The sequence below is a fragment of the Panthera pardus genome, unplaced genomic scaffold, assembly GCF_024362965.1.
Source record: "Panthera pardus isolate Hobbes unplaced genomic scaffold, ASM2436296v1 HiC_scaffold_17, whole genome shotgun sequence".
NCBI classification, from domain to species: domain Eukaryota; kingdom Metazoa; phylum Chordata; class Mammalia; order Carnivora; family Felidae; genus Panthera; species Panthera pardus.
This window is the reverse complement of record NW_026526732.1, coordinates 71355313-71377121: the sequence shown is the minus strand read 5'-3', so window position 1 is coordinate 71377121 and position 21809 is coordinate 71355313. Positions and strand designations below refer to the sequence as shown.

General features: G+C 44.6%; 1 protein-coding gene across 3 annotated transcripts in view; it reads right to left on the bottom strand.

The window, feature by feature from the left end:
* Positions 1-14912, bottom strand: part of RRAGD (Ras related GTP binding D) — a 40711-nt gene extending 25799 nt beyond the window's left edge. The window contains exon 1 of one of the 3 annotated variants that reach the window (XM_019442844.2): positions 14708-14912. In XM_019442844.2, coding sequence (XP_019298389.2) covers positions 14708-14912 — 205 coding nt within the window. Of the gene's footprint in view, positions 1-2152; positions 2241-13883; positions 14313-14707 lie in introns of those variants that run through there. The other 2 variants (XM_019442845.2, XM_019442846.2) reach the window with 2 other exon arrangements.
* Positions 14913-21809: the final 6897 nt, after the last annotated feature.

The following is a 21809-nucleotide window of genomic DNA, read 5'->3' as shown; positions in this document are numbered from 1 at the left end:
ATTAAAATCTTCAGAGAAAAGGTGGTATCCACAAAACAGGAACAGACAATTTCAGAACAAGAGCAACCATGGAAAATATGGCCTTAGAGACCTTAGAAATAAAAATGTAATTGTAGGGGGGAGGTTAGATATATGGATTGAAAAGCAGAATAAGAACAGATTAAGAGGGCAGTAGTGAACTAGAACATCCAATCCTCTCAGAACGTAGTACAAAGGGATAGAGTGCTGGGAAGTATGAGGCAAAGGTTAAAATGACATCAGGAATAGTCATCTCAAACCCGTAGAAAATATAAATACTTGTGAAAATGCATTAGAAAAGGATCCAGAAGGATGTGCAGCAAACAAAGAGTGCATGAGTGAAAGATTTGGGGGCAATCATCAAAGGGATTTGGCTTTGATTTCATTTAAAAATTTTTAGGCTAATTTATTTATTTATTTTTTAGTAATCTCTATACCCAACATAGGGCTCAAACTGATGACCCTGAGATCAAGGGTCATATGCTCTTCCAACTTAGCCAGGAAGGCACCCCCCTGGCTTTAATTTTAAAAAGGAAACACATTTATATACATATATTATTAAAATTAGTTTCAAAAAAAATGTTTAATGTATAGCGAGTCATGGAAGACACAAAAATATTTCAAAATATTAAATATTCTTTAAGTTGTGATTTCAATTCCACATTCTCTTAAGTGGTTGTCATAAAGTTTTTGTCTTTTTATTATTATTTTTTTAATGTTTATTTACTTTTGAGAGAGAGAGAGACAGAGTGCAAGCAGGGGAGGGGCAGAGAGAGAGGGAGTCACAGAATCCGAAGCAGGATCCAGGCTTTGAGCTGTCAGCACAGAGCCTGATGTGAGACTTGAAGTCACAAGCCACGAAATCATTACCTGAGCTGAAGTCAGACGCTCAACCGACTGAGCTACTGAGGTGCCCCCAGACAGCGAGAGAATCTTAAGCTGGCTCCACACTGTAAATGCAGAGCCAGACATGGGGCTTGAACCCACAAACTGTGAGATCATGACCTGAGCTGAAATCAAGAGTTGGAAGCTTAAAACTGACTGAGCCACCCCGGTGCCTCCAAGGAAAAAAAAAAATAATGTATTCTCAAGGACAAAAATGGAAACCTCAAGAGCTGTAGTTACTCTATCATCACCTCACCAACAGCTAGTGTTAGATCAATGCAAAGAGTAGGAGAGAAATGCCCATAGGCAGTGGGTTGTACTCAGTGTATTATAGGGGTTATGAACGCAGACAAAGCAGTGCAGGATTTGGATGGGGTTGATGGGGATGGAGGGGAAGGATGCTCTCCAAGAAGAGCAGAGCCCAAATGCAGGTAAAGGCACAATGCCTTTTGTAGAACAGGAAAATACGCAAGCGCTGAAAACTCTGCAACTACCATATGCCAAGTACTGTGCTAGGCACTCTCCACTCTTTATCCCATTTAACTCCTTCAGGAATACATAGTATTATTTCCACTTCACAGTTAAACAAATTTCAGGCTTAGGAAGGTCAAGTAGCATTCAGACTGAGGGCTGGCCCATCCAAAAGTCTATCCAATCTTTCCTGCTGTGCAAAACTCAATCCAACCAAAGAAAGCAAAACTCCACACCAAATTATGCACAAACACAAAAATATCTAAGTGTCTGTAAGCGTCTTTGTTTCTTCCCAATTTATACTGCTGAATGTCAGTCTAGATTTTAACTTATCTTCAGCAGGGTCTGCAAGTGTCTATGCGGCATGATCATCCACACTGTTGCCCTGGAGGATGGACCTCCTCCTCCTGGGAGAGTGGGGAGGTGATGGAGGCCACTGTGCAGAGAGGAGGTGGTGTATATGCATGTTTACGTACACGGACAGGGTGGGAAATGAGATACACATGCCACTGCAACATACACACACAGTTAGAAATATTTCCTTTTTCCTGCCAATTCAAGCGTGAGCCACCAACGGTAAACTGTTGGGCAATGGTAGGCCAGGTCAGCAAGGGTACCATCAACTCTGTGGAGACTCCTCAGACCCATACAGATGCATTTTACATTTAGCTGATATGGACAGAAATATACGCCATGTCAGGTACCTTGCTAGACCTTTCTGCAAACTTTTATACTCCCTCCACCCCCATCCAATGAGGAGGTACAAGTCTGTTTGCACCTGAGGATTCTGGGAAAAGGAAGGTGCCCAAGCTCATAGGGATGGTATGTGGTATCTTCACCTAGGCCTTAGCCAACAATCAGATGGCATTCAACAAAAACTGCAACAAAGAAAACAGAAGAGATTAGGAAATAACAGAGTACATCATGCATAGTAAGAGCACATACGACCAGTAAAACTCTTTTAAATTTACTTACACATATGTGGTGCTAGTTTACAATATAAATGTATTTGTTATGTGAACCACAGTGAAAAACACTTTGCTATTGATCAGGAGAGGCTTTTTACAGCACAGAGGACTGCTGACAAAAATCCCTCCTCTAGGGTCACCTGTCTGGCTCAGTTGGTAGAGCACGTGACTCTTGATCTTGGAGTCATGAGTTCAAGCCCCACGTTGGGCATAGAGGTTACTTTAGAAAACAAAGAAAAAATTGATTTGCCATTGCTCTCAAGGGTGATGGGCCTCTAGGGTCTGATACAGATCATGTAAATATATATGTATACGTATATGTATATATATATGTTTATATATATATATATATATAAGGTCTTTTAAGGTCTTTTAAAATTTATTTTGAGAGAGAGACAGAGAGAAAACAAGTCAGGGAGGGGAGGCGAGAGAGGAAGGGAAAAAATCCCAAGCGGGGTCCTCACTGTCAGTGCAGAGCCCCACTCAGGGCTTGAACTCATGCACCTCAAGATCATGACCTGAGCAAGCTGAAATCAAGAGAGTCGGATGTTTAACAAACTCAGCCACCCAGGCCTCCAGATCATGTATGTATTTAAAAAAAATCTCTCCCCTAATCCTCTCCCACCTCCCCTCAAGTATCTCTGCTTCTGAAACCCTGTGGGGGTTTGCAGAGCCTCTCATCCCACTCTGGGAGAGGTAGCAAGGAGTGCACATTAGGAAATGCAGCAGCCAACCTCCTGGCCTTCTAGACCTCTGGCTGTCTCCATTAACCTTTCCCTGTGCATCACCACTTGCTCAAGAACATCCTGAGAGGGGCACCTGACTGGTTAGTTGGTAGAGCATGTGACTCTTGATCTTGGAGTCATGAGTTCGAGTCCCACATGGGTACAGAAATTACTTAAATAAATAAATAAATAAATAAATAAATAAGGAAAAAAAAAAAAGAACATCGTGAGAAAGATAAAAGTGTGGAGAAGAATGAAGGATGAGAGCTGCAATGAAAGGGCTAATACTTATTTAAAAAAGAAAGATCAGAAAGGAACCACAGGATTTGGGACTGGAGATGGAATCCCAGGGAGGACTCTTTAAAAGTGTCAGCAGGTGTGCAGGAAGTTCCCGGAGGAGGTGAAATTTACCAGAGGGCAGTTTGTTCAGTTTCATAAAGGTTCCCTGATCATCTGCCAAGTGTGTGTTAGATGGGGCTGAGCCAGGGGCTGCAGACACAAAGAAATGATTCATTCCTTAGTGATTTGAGGAGAAAACAGACAAGAAAAACTGACAGTTACAGTGCACTGCTATCTAAGGTGTTACGGGCTCAGAGAGAGGGCTCCCTGGAGAAATATCTGAGTCTTAAAGAAAAGGAGGCATAAAAGTGATGAATGAGGTAAAGGTCATGCCAGGAAGAGATCCTGGCCTTCCTGGAGTTTAAGGAATGTAGTTTAAAGGCAAGAAAGGGCTGCACAGAGTCCAATGGCTTCCCACAGCATTTCACATAAAATCCAAACACCTTCTTTCCCCCAAAATGCCCTACATGGGCTGTCCTCTCATCCCGGGCCTGGTTTATCTTCCTTACTGATTCCCTATCCTGCAACCAGACTGGCCTTATGGTTCCTCACCTCCTCCTCACCTCCCCGTTGGACTTGCTCCTCCCTCAGCCTGGCAGGCTTCCGTTAGCTTTCTTCCCACTCAGCCCAGCAGCGATTTTACCTCCTCTCAGCTGAATGAGGCCCCATCACTTCCTGATAATCCTGTGTCTTCTTACTGCCATACAAAACTATCTTTTTACTTTGTACATTTGTCTTCTTGTCTGTTTATTGTCTGTATATATTGTATGTATTGTCCCATATATACACAGGCAAATTACAAAGCATATGGCATGAGTCCAATAAATATCTTTGAATAGGTTAGTTGATACAGAAGTCTGTTATCTCCATAGCAAACAAAAACTGCAACAAAGAAAATAGAAGAAGCTGGGAAATACCAGCGTACCTCATGCATAATATGAGTACACACTGCTAGCGAAACTCTTTTAGGTTTACTTAGACTTATGTGGTGTTAGGTTCACAATATATACATTTTATTGTGGATCCCGGTCAAAAATATTTTGTCAACCACTGCTAGACTCTGCTAGCTCATCAATGAGATGCTGAGAAGTTTAGATTTTACCTTGAAAGCCAGGAGGAAATCACTAAGGATTTTAAGGGGAGACTAGTATGATCAGATTTACGCTTCAAGAAGTTCATTCCAGAAACAGACTCCCTAGGCGGGGTCAGTGTGGAGACAGTGAAGGGGTTTGGAATAAGCCACTGTGGCATAAAAATTATATTGAGTGAAAAGTTTTTGGGAGTCCCTGAAATCCCTTATTTGCCTAAAGCAGAGCCTCCCAAAAGAACTCAATTGCCACAAATCTTCCCTGAAACAACTCTAATCTCTCAGTGAAGAAGGAGACAAGTCAGAAGAGAAGTTGACACCACACCCATACAGATGTGGTCCCTGATGAAGGAGCGTGGGGCAAGCTAAGGGCACAATGCAGGCTAACAGCACCAGTCCGCCCCCGACCCCTGCCGCCCCCCAGGTGGGACATATATGATATTCCTTGGGCACTCCCGGCTACGCCAAAACAAGAAAGGGCAAAAAACAAAGGATTAAACTGATAAGAGTCTGCACCAGTTTACCAAAAAAAGGCCATCCCATCACAGCCTGAAGTCCAGGAACTCCCCGTGGTCTTCAGGTTACTGATTTGCTAGAAGGAAAAACAACCTTAGCTTGACAATAGCTAGACCTCCAGTAAGTCTTTAGCATGTGAAAGTCTCTTTAGAAACTCCCTCTTGACCTTATCTCCCCGACTCCATAAATTGGTCACCTCCATGCTTGCAGTGCAGCTCTTCCAGCCCACGGGTCCTGTCCCCAGACCCCATGCTTTATCACCTTTTTGCACCAAAGACGTCTTCAAGAATTCTTTCTTGGCTGTCGGCTCCAGACACCCCACCATCACCCCAAAACTTCCTCCATCCCCAAATAACCCTACCTCCCATCTTTTCTCCGGCGGGCCCATTATCTTTCCAAAAAGTCATTTGCTTTCCCATAAATGCCCTTTCCCCAACTCCCTTCCAAGAAGTCATTCATTCTCACAGAACTGCCCCTCAGCTCCTCCCAACCCTCTATTAAGATGGTAATAAAGCCTGGAATTCTAAACACCTCTCTTTTTTTTTTTTTTTTTAATTTATTCACTTAAGTAATCTCCACACCCAGATCAAGAGTCACATGCTTTTCCAACTGAACTAGCCAGGCACCCCTCTAAACACCTCTTAAATTGCATTTTCTGTGTACTCTCATGCATTAGTATATAACTAAATCTGTTTTTCTCGTTAATCTATCTTTTGTCAACTGACAAAAGTTTAATTTGCAGGCTCCCAATTCAGAACCTAAGAGAAAAGAGGATAAGTTTTTCCTCCCCTGACAGCAGTTAGGTTGTTCTATAATAGGAAAAGATAGGATTCAGTAGGCAGACAAGGAAAGATTAGAACCTGAGGTTCCTGGGTGGGGAAAAACACGTATTTTGGAACAATGCTGGGATTGCCTAACCTCAGCAAACCCCCTCAGGCATAAGGTTCCTCTTAAGAATGTAACAGATACCACCTACTCCCCCTTACGTTTCCCTCTGGAATTTGACTAAAGACCTAACTAAAAATAAGTAGTAGACCATAAAACGTAGGACCCACAAGGAACATGGCTGTAGACCCACCCCTCATACAATGAAAACGAGCCAATCAGGAATGGACAACCCAGCACCTAGAGCTATCAATCCAGTAAGGGTAGGACCTGGGAAGGACTGAGGGGGAAGGGAAGGGAGGGCTGACCAGAACCTTGTAAAACAAACACCTTTGCCTACTGTAGCAGGCATTCACTTTTGAATGGCCCCTCTCTGTAAAGAGAGCTTTCATACTATTCTCCCTTTCCGATCTTCTACTCTAATAAACTTTTGCCTGCTGCTCATTTTGTGTCCACCTCTTCATTCTTTGAAGCAGCAAGACAACGAACCCCGGGTACTGAGGTAAAAACTCCTGCAACATTTCTAGAACACAAATGAAAAATGAAAGAACTTAGGCACAGGCCACGTAAACGGTCAGAAGGAACGAATCTGTAAGAAATTCCAATTGACTCAATAGTATTTAGTAATCCCCTGGATGCAGAGGACAAGGGAGAAAGAAGCCCCGAGTTCCCAACCTGGCAGACCAAGCCAACAAGGGCCCATTCACAAAGATGGTAAAGGGAAAGAGGATGAACAGGTATTTGAAGCTGCGGAGTGTGGGGTGCCTGTCCACCTGCAGCTCAGGTGAGGAAAGAATCCAGGAACTCCCAAGAGGAGGAAGAGTGGGAACACATGAGGTCACAGACAGGTTTGATGTGGGAATGCAGATTTGATGCAAGCCCATGCCTCAATGGCTCATTTTCCTCTAATCCTGTTGGCTTCGGTGAGGGCATTTTTGAAAGGTTTCAGCCTTGGCCACCATGCTCAAAACAGTGTCACCTCTAATCCTCAAGGTGATAATGTTTCCCCTTTACAGATGTAAAAACAGAGGCCTCAATACTTACTACAATAAACATTCAATAGATGTTTGTTGGTTAGGAAAAATGAATCAGAGCCACTAAACAGGATTTGAAGCTAAATTAACAGACGCTTTAAAAGGAAACTTCATATCTGACTTTGGCCCAGATTAGCACTCGAGTATCAAGAGTATGAACTTTGTGCCTCGGTAGTTTATCTACTGTGGTCAGGGGCACTGAACATAACTTAGCTATCTTGTACTGGGTCCTGTCAGTACCCAAATTTTCCAAACAGTCTGGCTTTGTAACTAGATTGCTAAAAATACTAGGGAAACCCCACCATCCATGGAACAGCATTATGGGGAGGCACCACGTAACTGGACAGGTTAATTACCTCATCAATAACTGACAGATCCCTGTCAAAACCCAATAGGACTGATACATACACAGGAAGGGACAGGTGCCTCGCACCTTGAGCACAGGGCTATCTAGGAGCCACACTTGACTCATCTGTGGGTTGGGAATGTTCACAACAAAGAAGGAACCAAAAATCAGGAAAATGGGAACTAAAGTCCTGATGCCCTCTAACACATCGGCCTTGCCTCCTTAACCTCAAGAGGTCTCTTTGGAGAGAACGAGACATCATATGAAATGTACTTCATAAATTCTTAAGTATTATACAATTGAAAACTACTATAATTAAGGAAAGTTCCCCAACAGGTGATAACCTTTGAACGGGTCCAAAATGGGAAAGTGAAACAAAGATTTAACGAAAAATGAGGATAACATGGTGGCAAAGTGATGGTAAGTGAAATGGTTTAAAAAATACTGGGGCGGGGGGGTGGTGCTTGGGTGGCTCAGCAGGTTGAGAGTCCAACTCTTTGTTTTGGCTCAGGTCATGATCTGACCTTTGTGGAATCGAGCCCTGTGTGGGCTCCTCACTGAGTGTGGAGCCTGCTTGGGATTCTCTCTCTTTACCTCTGCCCCCTACTTGTAATGTGTGGTGTGCTTGCGTGCAGGCTCTCTCTCAAAAAAACAAAAGTATAAGGAGAGTGACAAACTGGGGTTCAAGTCCCAGCTCTGCCATGTACCAGCTGTGTGACCCCAGTCCTTATCTATAAGTCTCTATCAGCCTGTGCATACAGGTGCACCCCCCTTCTTTCTTTCTTTTTTTTCTTTTTGTTTTTGTTTTTTTTTTTTTTACTCCAGCCCTAGCCTAGGTAATGAGAGGGTCTTTTGTGGAATGTGGCCACATTAAGGCTCACATAGCCTTCAGGGAAAGTTAGAATTTCTTTGCTATTAGTATTCTGTGGGGTCAACAAAGGCTTAAGTATCTATATACTAACAGTTTTAGGAAGAAGCCTCTGGTTTGTTTCTATTTGCAACACTATATGTGGTCCTTTACATTTCTGATCAATGGAACTATTTATACATTCAAGAGCCGGGAGCTCAGGGGTACCTAGCTGGCTCAATCAGTAGAGCATGGCTCAATCTTAGGGCATGAGTTCAAGCACCGTGCTGGGTGTAGAACCTACTTAATTAAAAAAAAAAAAAAAAAAAAAAAAAAAAAAAAGACCCTGGAGCTCAGTGAGAAATTCCATCCCACATGGAAATTAAATATATGAATGATAATAATACCACTAATAAGAGAATATACAAAAATCATAAAGATTCATTGTCCATTTGATTAAGACTTAGGAGAATGAAATGCAAACAGAAAACAGAACATATATTTTCAAAGGCATGAAAGTTTGGGGGGGGTTGTTTTGTTTTTTAACCTTTATTTTTTTTTAATTTTTTAAGTTTATTTTTGAGAGACAGAGGTAGAGTGAGTGGGGGAGGGGCAAATAGAGAGGGAGAGAGAGAATCCCAAGCAGGCTCCACACTGTCAGAACAGAGCCTGACGCAGGGCTTGGAACTCACAAAACTGTGAGGTCATGACCTGGGCTGAAACCAAGAATCAGAGGCTTAACCGATGAGCCACCCAGGTGCCCCAGGCATGAAAATTTTTGAAGGTAATTTTTATTTATGTGTGAACACCAAATCTTTATGAAATCCTCTCACATCACACTGGCAGGTCACTGAAAACATAATCCCATACATAAGTTTTTCCTTGACATATATATTCAGTAACATTTCTGATGTGTTCTGATTTACCAACACTTTTGCAAGAAGTTCTTGTGAACTTTTTTTTTTTTTTACCATCACTTTGAGAGTGATCCAGGTGGGTTTTCTGTGGTCCTCTACTTTACACACTGAGAAACTGAGTAGGAGTCTCCCCGGAAGGTCCTCAAGAGGAGAAAGTCGACAGCATCTTTAATGATTTAGATCAGGAGTGAAAAACCCATTTGTCTTGAGTATCACAGCAGAACCAGGGAAAGCCAGTTACAAGAGAGCTTGAGGGCTTTCACAGAGAGGAAGAAAAGAAAAGATTTGAAAAAGAAAAAAAGATAAGGAAGAATAAAGGAGGTAGAGAAGAAAGTAAGAAAAATGAGCAGAGAAGAAGTGGCTGTGGTAGGTAGGAAATGAATCTGTGTCACCAACCACAGCTATGAGGGTCAGGGGACTGACTGAAGCAGAGGGTAAACAGAGAGACACCTGGGACTGACCATGATTATCTTTCAAACTCAGAGCTACATCCCTTATCCAGAACTCCAGAACTTAGTTTCTGCCTCTTTTTTCCCCATCAGACTACCTTATGTGTTCTGATATAAAAATGGGAGAGATTTCTGAAAAAAGTATAGAATCAAGATTCTATGAATCACTGCAACATGTTTACAAATCATCTAATATAAACCTATGTCGTCTATAGGGTGCTTGGGTGGCTCAGTAGGTTAAGCGTCTGACTTCAGCTCAGGTCACCATCTCACAGGTTTGTGGGCTTGAGCCCAATGTCGGGCTCTGTGCTGACAACACAGAGTCCTATAGCCTGCTTCAGGTTCTGTGACTCCGTCTCTCTGCCCCTTCCTTGCTTACACACTCTCTCTCTCTCTAAAAAAATAAACATTAAAATTTAAAAATACTTTTAAAAATATGCTCTCTAAATATATGTATTCGGACAAGCATCGTGTCTAAGGTGTGACTTTGGTCACTATTAACTATTCTGTATTTCATCTACTCCAATTCTTCTGTATCTCTGTATTTCCAGGGCTATAGGGAAACCCAAGAGATTAGGCATAGCCAGGCCTGGGGTCAACCCAACCCTTTTTGGACAAGACAGAACTACAAGGAAAGGGATTACATATCCACGAACTTGTCTCGCTCCTAAACTTTGATCAGGTGTAGCTCATGTGGCTGCAGAAAAGTCCTGGCACCCCTGAGCCACAGTCTCACTATCATGAGAAAAATTATCTACCTCTACTTACACTCAAGGAACAGTGAGAGGATGAATTCACTAATAACTTTTAAATTACTTTAAAGAAAAAAAAAAAGCTGACACTCATGATTAATAGATGCAAACAGGTGGTTTCACTGCATTTATAAGTATCACCTGCTGACCGGTGGATTCTTCATGCCTCTAGTAACGACCTAAACTGTCACTTGCTCTCTTAGGAGAGACTTCACAGGCTGCTGTGGAAATAAGACCACACACATGTAGCTGGGCTGTGGATGAGCAGCTGTTTTAGCCAAGTATATATAATGTCTTTCCCTTAAAAATTGGGAGAGACTTTGGGAAAAAAACAATTTCACTTGCTGATCAAATATGATCTTTTCACTGCTTTCCTTCTTATTGCAGTTTTGTTTGTTTGTTTATTTATTTATTTTGAGAGAGAGAGAAAATGAGCAAGGCAGGGGCAGAGAGAAAATCCCAAGGATTCTCTGAGTCAGGGCTCGAACTCACTGTGAGATCATGACCTGAGCCCAAATCAAGAGTTGGACACGCACCCTCAACTGCCAGAGCCATCCAGGCGCCGCGTGTTATTGCAGTGTTTTAAGCACAGTAATTTACTAAAGATTTAAACTCCATGTGTCTAAAAATCATTTCTGCTGCAATTGTTTTTAATAGTTTTTTGATTGCTTCCATTCTCTAGAGTTCTATCTGGAGCCTGGAGGTTGAAGGTGAGACTCACCTTATCTCTGATTAACAACTCTCAAACGGAGGTTGAGAGGTGCCCAAATCTGTCTTTACCAGAACTAAAGTGCCCAATAACACTCCTGCTATTCATGAGTAAAATTTGGAGTGCAAGCCGGAGAAGTGCATAGCACAATGTGGTAAAACTTACATGGCCCTCGTCTTAAAAATAAGATCAGAGGTTCCTTCCAAGACTAACAGAAATGAAATTCACGCTATCCACTTTCAATCTACCTTCTTTTGCACAGCTCCTGATAAACTGGTTTGCAACTTACCTAGTGATGCTAGGTAAGGCATGCCACCTAGTCGGGCATGCCACCTGCAGGGGAGATTTCTAAACCTCAGGGGAAAAGCCCCAGGTCTCTACTAAGCAAAGGCATTAAACAAAGTCCATTAGGAAGGTAAAGGGGGAAGGGGGTTCATTAGAGAAATGCTTTGTTCATGGTTCAAAATATACCATACCCATCTTTCCTTAGAGTAAATAAATCCCTTTCCCCTCACATTTCATTTTTTACAGAGTCGGTAAACGTAATTCACCAAAAATAATACAGGATTCTAATGCAACATGTGCCCAGGGCCCATTAGAAATTGGGATGACCCTTTGGTGGCACTCTGAGGTTCCTTCCAGAAAGGGAAGTCACAACTCCTGGCCTCCACCCTCATCTCGACTCCCCAGGACCATACTGGCTGGCATGACACTGTCAGGAATAATTGCTGCTAGAACTGCTGACTGAGGACCCTATCTGCCACTCTAGAAAGTGAACGCCCTGATAATGATTCTGCAGTTGGGCGTACACCCCAAAATCAAAGTCAGGGACACGGAAAGAACAGGAACCTGAGATAATAGAGGAAGTCTTCTGAGAACAGACCACTACCCACAGCAGGCCCAGAGGTTGAAAGACCTAGCTTCAGTAATGTTTGCAAGAGCAAATATTCATTAATTGCTCCTCTTACCACATAAATACACTCAATGCTTTTATAGCAAGATTCCAGGTTGATCCCAAGAACTCACGAGGGATGATTTTATTGCTGAAGTAATGAAAAGCATCAGTTACAGATGAGTTTGCCTTTAGGTTAGGAGCAGTGGGGAGCATTCAAGACCAGGCTCTGGGGAAGCCCTTTGTTCAGGAAATCCCACCCCTCAGGCAAAGCTTTCTTTTCATTTCAATTTCAAGTCACCAAATCAAATTTTAAAAGTGCCCCCTTAAAGAACTGCAGAATAAATAAGCAGTTCCGGTACTTTCCATGGAACCTCTCAGGTCCCCAGGACAATATCGAATTACAGGGCTTTTCTTCCCAGATATAGCCTCTCTTCTTTCTTTTTTTAAAAGAGTATCACACATGCACCCTATTGTGTGTCTACCATTTCAAATATCTTGCAAATACATCCCCATTCTGAATCTCTAGAGTCTACTAAGAATCTAGGAGGAGCTAATGAAAGCAATTTGAATAATAACAAAGCGACTGAACAATTTAATTACCAAAGGTAGCCCTAGAGACTCCAACAAAAGGACTGAAAGCCTTTATCCACAAAAACGTGGCCACGTGCTCAACTGTGGGACCAATTATGGGGAGTGCAGAAGAAAGAAGCACACAGGTGCACACACCAAATTTAAGCAAATGGGGAATTAGCACAAACCCTCTCTGGAGACAGGACGCTATGAAAAAGTGTGACTTAGAAAGCTTCTTTCTAATCTTTCAGGCCCAAGGCTTACTTAACTTTCTTCCCCCGCCCCCCCCCCCTTTTTTCAAACTTTCTTCCCTTTCTGATTAATTGAAAATAGCACCTATCATATGTCAAATAATGGCAACTGTTCTCCAGAGAAAGGCTTTGTGTAGGAATTTTAAAATAAGTTCAATGAATTTTCAATAAAAGTTCTTCCAAATCAAGTCACAAAGGTAGTTCTATCCCTCACACAATTTCCTCAAAGTGAAATGTTTAGAAGTTAGTTCTTTCTTTTGGAAGCATACAGCTTCATCTAGATGTTAACAGCCAGATTCTATTGACCTTTTCAAGTGACCCTACGATAGAGAATTTTTCCCTTGCTTTGGAGGCGGACAAAAAAGATAAACCTTTCTGGAATCCTAAAAACTCTCAACTTCCTTAGGCCCTAAGAATTAAATGCAGGAACCCCCACAGACTGAACAATTACTAAATACCGCTTCTTAAACAGGAAATAGAGTTTGCTTCTGAGCGGTAACGACTTTCCCCGCCCGCGCTCACTACGGGGCAGGCACCGCCATGCCCAGGTGGTGACACTGAGCAGAGATAAGGTGTCCTAACAACCGTATTTGCCTGGATCCCGGGAAACCCGCGGCCACTCGGCGACTCCCACATCACCTGCGCGCATCCCCCCGCGGCTCCACGGATGCCCCCACTCCACAGACCTGGGCAGCCCAAGGACCCCTCCCGTGGCGACACGGGGTAAGACTGACACCCGCAGCTGCCGACGACCCTGCCAGTCACGCTGCCGCCGGCTGCCTTTTTTAGCCACGACATCTGACCAGGCTTCCACAGCAGCATTCAGTAAGAGATCCCAGGACGCGCCGGGCGGTCCCCTCCCCTTCCCAACCCCCAGACCCTGCGGAGAGCTGGGGCTGAGGGGTGGGGGGAGATACTGGCCCTGGAAGGGGACAGACAACATACGTTCCTCCTGCCCAGATGCCTCCTCTCTGCTCTCTCCACGAATCCGGGTCCCCCCTCTGCCGCCTGCACCTGGTATCCCCCATTTTGCAGCCCGCGGTGGCTCCTCGGGCGCCCCTCCCCACCCCCACTCCTCAACTCTGTGCTCCTGGACCCCCTCCAAGTCCGCGGCCCGCGCGCCTGGTCTGGCCCGGGGCTGGAAGACACAGAGGGAAGGAACCGGCTGCGGGCTGAGGACGCGCGGGGCGTGGGGCCGGGCGGGAGACTCCGAGCTCACCTCCCTCCTCCGCCCCGCTGTCGGGGTCGGCGTCCGAGGAGTCGGGCCCGTCCCCGTAGTCCGCTAGCCCCACCAGTTCATCCTCCTCGTCGTCGTCCTCTTCCTCGGGCTGCGGCTTCCCCAGCACCTGGCTCATCGCTCCCACGGCCGGCCGTCCCGGGGGCGGCGGGGGACCCTGATGGGGGGCCAAACCTCCTCGCCTGCCGCTCGCAACCTCTTTCTGAATTGGGGTTTTGTCTGGAGGTTCGCTGGAGCCCGCGGAGGCAGGGCCGCGCGCCCCCCGCGGCGGTCGGCGTCCAGGTCTGGGTCTCGCGGTTCCCACCGCGCCCGGAGCCCCCTTCCCCGCCCCGCCCGCCTGCCGGCGGAGGAGTCAGCCGGAGCGCGGCAGTTCCTCCCTGAGGAGGGAGAGAGAGACTGCGTGACCCAAGTCACCTGACACACACTGTCACACACACACACACACACACACACACACACACACACACACACACCACACACACACACACACACACCCGCACGGGTGCGCGCGCGCTTTCCCGGGTTCTGGCACCGCTCAGCGGGGCGCTGGGCCGAGGCCGCGCACACACCAGGCAAGGGGGGGGGACGGAGGAAGGGCGGCGCGGGCCCTCCACCTAACCAGAAGCGCAGGGTGGCACACGCCCGGTACCCCGGGCCCTGGGACGCTGCACGGTCACCCACCGCGGCTGCGCGCCAGGGGCCCCCACGCGCGCTTCGTGCACGTGGTCCCCGCACAGGCCGGCGAGCTGGGGACCTGCACACCCTAAGAACCTATTCCCCATCCACCTCCGACACACACACCCTACCTTGGGTGGCTTTCTCCAGCTTTCCCTCCTGGGGAGGGTTCCAGTCCCAAGTGGGCTGCCTCCTCCTTCCCCCAACACTGCAGGGCCCAGGCCCCCCATCCAGAGCAGCGTGCCTAGGACACATGCTGAAGCTCTCAGAGAAGAAAACTCCGAGAAATGCACTGCAGAGGTTCAGTCTCCATAGCAATTGCCTTTCAGTGTGCATTTATGGTTCAAAGTGCTTCCCACCAGGAATATTAGAAAATCAGGCCTACCCGGATGTAAATGTTTCTTAAAAACATAACATGCCTCATGGCTGCCTAGACTAAATAATAATTCCTCTGCAGCATTTGGGACTAGGTCGCAGGTACAACATACTGGGGCTCTTCATGACCACCTCCTGTCTCATTTGTTTCATAGACTGTAATCGCACATCTCAAAATAAAATGTTTCAAGGCTTGGGGGGATGAGGGGGGCAACTCTCACATAAGAATAGCAACTATGTGGGGGTGAAAACTAAAACCTGCATTTCTCCACAAGCTTTTTACCACAGGACATACTGTACCCACCCTTTCTGGATACTGCAAAAATCACGTGGATGAACTTCCTTCTGTCAAGCACAATAAGAAATAAACCAGCTGGCCAGCATGGTGATCCAGATCCTACAGGTGCCAGCAACACTGCAGGTGGTGTAGGGGAGGAGGCAGGGAGCTGAGAGTGGAAGCTCTTGGGGCCCAAGGGTGCTGCCTCTGTCAGAGACATTTACTGAACACCTACTATATGCCAGGAGCTGGGCTAAGTGCAGGGGTGGGGGAGGCTGAATCCACCTATACTCAGAACAGTGTCCCTTCCCTGGAAGAACTCTCAGTCTAGCCAACCATGACTCATGTTCTGGAGTTTGTAGTAGTTGTGTGTGTTGAAGGTGAATGTTGACACCTAGGAGACAGCTGCTTCTAACTGGAAAGGTCTTGAGATTTTACAAGTGGAGGCAACATAACTTGCTATGACTGTATCCATCAGGGTCTTTCTCAGGAGGAAAATAGATGGCACATGCAAAGATTTTTAACTTCTAGAAAGCTTTAAGCTAAGGGATTTAAGCACAGGGGCATGGGCAGAGTTCAGAGAATCAACACAGGGATTAGCAACAGTGGGAAGAGATTATCACCCCAAAACTAGTAGGAGTAAAGGAAGAGGCTAGCATACTGGACAGGGGGGCACAAAGCAGGAACTATAGCTGATGAGGAAGCAACCACTGCCAGAACCATCTCACTGTCAAGGAGACAGCAGTAGGAAGAAATACTCGGACCTCTCTCTCCAATCTCTCCAATTCTCCTGGAAGTGCCTGCCTCCCAGCGGCTATACCCAGCTGGAAACCAGAGGGCAAGGGAGTCTGGAAACTAGTCCAGGACACAGAGATTGGGCAGGGAGGGCAGATAGTGGGTCCTAGGCTGTGGCTGGAGTAGGAGGCAACCGGCATAGCCCCCACAAGAAGCTTCTATTCGCTTTTATCAGAAGTTACTCTGAGATAATTTTCCTAGCCCATTTTCATCTGTTTTATAAAAGGAAATCCCCGGGGGAAGGAAGAAGTCCTTTCCCAGAGGGGGTTTAAAGACTTTCAGCTATCCCAGAACAAACCCACCAGCCTGGGAAGGACATTCAGCTGGCCTGATTCAAACTGCAGAGGCCTACTTATGGGACCCCAGCAGACAGTCCAAGGTCAACCCAAACAGAGCATTCCTGGGCTGGTTGCTGATCATGTCTGCCCCCAGGGACCCAGGGGTTCAAAAGAGAGGACAATTGCTAAGCCAATAGCGCCACTGTGCCTGAGACCCAGAAAGGATGGAGATCTTTGATGATCCTCTGCCTTCTCCCAAAGAGATTTTATTTATTTTGAGAAAGAGAGAGAGAGAGAGCACGCAAGACAGAGGTAGGGGCAGGGAGAGAGAGAGAAACCCAAGTAGGCTTCAAAGCCGTGAGCTGTGAGATAACCACCTGAGCCAAAGTCAAGAGTCTGATGCTCAACTGACTGAGCCACCCAGGCGCACCATGCCCAAAGCCCAAAGAGATTTTAGAGGAAACACCAGCAGTAGACTGGAGCATACCCTAAACATTTGAAAACTGGGCTATTCTTGAGAAAAAAGGAACACATCCACAAAAAAACCAATAAAAGCCAAATCCTGAATTATGCTCCACCCTCAGGTAGAAAGAAGAGTCGCAGACAGGTTTAAGAGCTTCTAATTCACTGTCATTCATACATGTACGGTATTGATAAACAACAAGAAAAAATTTTATTGCTTTTCTTTTGCTGTTATTTCAACATTGTCAGCTTTCAAATAAGGGATATGTTGGAAAAAACATCTTAGAGATGTTTTTTTTAATTTAAAAAGTCCTGTGTATGGATTCTTTCAGAATTTAAATAAAAATGGAAAGACTTTGGGGTGCCTGGTGGACTCAGTTGCTGGAGCATGCAACTCTTTCTTGATTTCAGGGTCATGAGTGAGTTCAAGCCCATGTTGGGTGTAGAGCTTACTTTAAAAACATAAAAAAAATTGGGCCGCCTAGGTGGCTCAGTCAGTTAAGCATCTGATTTTGGCTTGGGTCATGATCTCAGGGCTCATGAGTTCGAGCCCTGTGTCTGGCTCTGTGCTGACAGCTCAGTGTCTGGAGCCTGCTTTGGATTCTGTGTCTCCTCTCTCTGTCCTTCCCCTGCTCATGCTCTGTTTCTCTCTCTCAAAAATAAATAAACATTAAAAAAAATTTAACATAAAAAATAATAAAAATATGAGGATCTGTTTCTGGGTTGCCCATGGTTTTTGCTGTTGAATGTAACCATTTTGGGTTGCCATGTACATGATGGGTGCTTAATGCCTATGGAGTGAATGAAAGAAAAGAAGAAGAAAGATAGTACAGGCCAGCTCTCTGCACAGACTTGGCATATTTTTGAGGGAAACTTCAGGAAGAGACAGAAGCTAAATTTTCTGCTTACTCTAAACCCTGGGTAATGCCACAGTGAGATAAGTACAAACTGTGAGTTATTAGAGTGTAATCAGGAAGGAGCTGACCTACGAGAGATGATCACTCTTAGGTTTTCATCCCTTCAGGACTGCCTAAAGACTTTGCTGAATGATTAGTCATTGCCCGATGACTATTAAATACCTATTTTATTTTTACTAACTCTTCCTTCTAAAAACTCTTAACTCTTTTTTCCCCTTTAAAAACTGTTTTTTGTAGTGTTTATTTAAAAAAAATTTAATGTTAATTTTTGAGAGAGAGAGAGTGAGACAGAGCATGAGCAGGGCAGGGGCAGAGAGAGAGGGAGACACGGAATCCAAAACAGCCTCCAGGCTCTGAGCTGTCAGCACAGAAACTGGTGAGTTTGAATTCACAGACCACAAGATCATGACCTGAGCTGAAGTCGGACACTTAACCAACTGACTCACTCAGGAGTGCCTATTTTGTTTATTTTTATTTGAGTATAGTTGACAAAAACTCTTTTTTTTTCCATTTTTTAAATTTATTTTGAGAAAGAGAAAGAGGGAGGGGAAGTGAGAGAGGGAGAGAAAGAATCTAAATCAGGCTCCACACTGTCAGAGCAGATCCCTATGAGGGGCTCAAACTCACAAACCATGAGCTTATGACCTGAGCAAAAATCAAGAGTCTGACCCTCAACCAACTGAGCCACCCAGGTGCCCCTATAGTTGACAAAAACTCTTAACTCAGAGGTATTTTGTAGCATCCTGAAAACTTTGTCTATCGCCCACTAAAACATAACTAAAATTTAACCAACTAATATTTACTGAGATTTTCCATAAATGAGGCACTCTTCCAAAATAATATGACCTTCGAAATATTCCCATTAAGTAAGTAATATGATTGTTCTTACTTTACAGGTAAAAACACTGAGGTTAAACAATTTGCCCAAGGTACCACATGGAGTGGACCTGGAGTGGACAGTGGAACCACTTTGGAACTCAGACATTAGATCTTATTTAAAGGCTACAGTCAGGATGCCTGGGTGACTCACTCAGTTAAACGTCCAACTTTTGGTTTTGGCTCAGGTTACGACATCACAGCTTTGTGGTTTCAAGTCCCACGACAGGCTCTGGGCTTGCAGCATGGAGCCTGCTTGGGGTTCTCTCTCTCTGCCACTCCCCCATTTGTGCTATCTCCGTCTCTCTCAAAATAAATAAACTTAAAACAAAGTAAAGGGGGGCCTGGGTGGCTTAGTTGGTTAAGCGTCCGACTTTGGCTCAGGTCATGATGTCGCAGTTCATGAGTTCAAGCCCTACATCAGGCTCTGTGCTGACAGCTCAGAGCCTGGAGCCTACTTTGAATTCTGCATCTCTCTCTGCCCCTCCCCAGCTCACAGTCTGTCCCTCAAAAATTAAAAAACGTTAAAAAAATTTTTTTAATAAAATTAAAATAAAGGCTACAGTCAATTACATTATAGCCTTAAACTGAAAAGAGGGGAAGGGAAGGGAAGGGAAGAACTGGCTCCCAATCTCCTAGGTAAAGAATCAAAACACATATACACTCAGAAAGTGGGTCTGCTGTCTCAGGCCATTTAATTTACAGGATTCACTGAAAGGAGGGAAAAAAAATGCAAAGTTTCCTAACCCACAAAAGTTAGAAAACTACTTGTCACAATAAAATTGCTGATTGGGGCACCTGGATGGCTCAGTTGGTTGAGCTTCCAACTCTTGATTTTGGTTCAAGTCATGATCTCACGGTTTGTGAGTTCAAGCCCTTCCACTGTCTCTGCCCCTCTTCTGCTCACATTCTCTCTGTCTCCCCCCAAATAAATAAACTTAAAAAAAATACTGATTATTTTGGCTCCTTCTATTAGGAGCACAAATAGCAAGTGATTTAATACCCCTTCTGGTTTATATTGTACCATACATTAAGCTAAAGTATGATATCTAAGTGGGTTTTTTTATTTAAAATTTGAATTTTATTTATTTTTTAAAATTAAAAAAAAAATTTTTTTTTTTTTTTTTTGAGAGAGAGAGAGACAGAGTAAGCAAGGGAGGGGCAGAGAGAGAGAGGGAGACACAGAATCTGAAGCAGGCTCCAGGCTCTGAGCTGTCAGCACAGAGCCCCATGAAGGGCTCGAACACACAGACCATGAGATCATGACCTGAGCAGAAGTTAGGCACTTCACCAACTGAGCCCCCCAGGTGCCCTAAAATTTGAATTTTAAAGGCCACAAGTTTGTGCCCTTATTTTGGTGAATTATTTTGCTGTTTGCAATTAGATGCCTTGTGACAAGGAACATGAGAGCTATGTAAAAGAGACCTGTACAATTTAGGCAGAATAATTGCAGTCCTGAAGAGGGCAAGCAATTAAATACAGCCTGCATCCTGCATCTTAGGATATTTTAAGGCATCTGATGGCATTATGCCTGGTTCCTGGGATTCATATGTTGAAAGCCTTTTAGGCTTTCTTTTAAAATATGTATTTAAAGCCATTAATTCTCTCTTGAAGCAAACAAAGGAAAGAGCCTTCTACAAAATCTCACTGGACTCCTGCTAATCCAGGGAAGCCAATCGAATTTTTCAAAAGGGCAGCTTACAGTCTCCAGTACTCCTAAGACAGTCAATGAATTGATGAAATCATTTAAAAAAATTGTTAAATCATTTTCATTGAAGCAATCCATCATTATAGAGATTTTATTAATATAATGTTTTGAGGGGCACCTGGGTGGCTCAGTTGGTTAAGCATCCGACTTCATCTCAGGTCATTGTCTCATGGTTTGTGGGTTCGAGCCCCGCGTCAGGTTCTGTTCTGACAGCTCAGAGCCTGGAATCTGCTTTAGATTCTGTATCCTCCTCTCTCTCTCTGCCCTGTCAGTGTGGAACTCCAGTGTGGAGTTAGAGAGGGGCTCAAATTCACGAACTGTGAGATTGTGACCTGAGCCGAAACCAAGAGTTGGAGGTTTAACAAACTGAGCCACCCAAGGGCCAGGGGGTGTGTGTGTGTGGGGAGAGAGAGAGAGAGAGAGAGAGAGAGAGAGAGAGAGAGAGAGAGAGAGAGAAAGAGAAAGAGAGAGAAAGAGAAAGAGAATCTTAAGCAGGCTCTATGCTTAGCATGGAGCCCAATGTAGGGCTCGATTCCATAACCCTGGTATCATGACCTGAGCCAAAATCAAGAGTCAGATGCTCAACTGACTGAGCTACCCAGGTGCCCCAAATATGTTTTTTTGCTTTGTTTTGTTTTTAATGACCATGAAGACAATTAGATTTTTAGGGCTGTGCTTTGGAGGAGATAAACAGAGGGAGGTGAAAGTACGTGAGGATGAGAGAAGGAGCCTGAATTTGATGGGATGGCCAGAGAAAACCTCTCTAAAAAAGATGACATTTGGGACAACTGGCTAGTTTAGTCAGTAGAGCATGTGACTCTTGACCTCAGGGTTGTGAATTCAAGCCTGACTTTGGGCATAGGGCTTACTTAGAAAAATTTTTTTAGGGATGCCTGGCTGGTTCAGTCAGTAGAGCATGTGACTCTTGATCTAGGGGTTGTAGGTTTGAGCCCCACATTGGAGGTAGAGATTACTTTAAAAAAGTAAAATATTTAAAAAATTAATAAATAGATAGATGAAAAGATGACATTTGAGTTGAGCATGAGGGGATAGCAAAGTTAAAGCTGGAATGGAAAGTGTTCCCTTGAAGGTTTCTCAGTAGTTGGAAAGGCCAAGGAGAAAAGAAAGGGCATTGGAGGAACAAAATGTCAGTGTGATGAGAGAGGGAGACAGTAGTAGGCATTAGAGACAGGCCGTCTTTTCAGGATAAGGAGTTTGGATTTTATTCTAAGTACCTCTAGAAGCATTGAAAAGTTTTAAGAGGGGAGATGAGATGTGTGGTTTGCTTTTCTAAAAGCCCTTGCTGGTAGATTGTTTCCAAAGATGGCTACAACCCTCCACGCCATCCCACATGCCCTTTTGCAAATGTGACTTTGCCACTCCTTCCACCTATTTTTCCTCTTCTTGGATGTGCACAGGGCCTGTGACTTGCTTTAACCAATAGACTGTGGTAGGTGTGACAGTGACAGTGTACAACTTCTGAGACTGGACCATAAAAGGCCTTGCTACTACATCCTTTTTTATTTTCTTGGAGCCTGGAGCTAC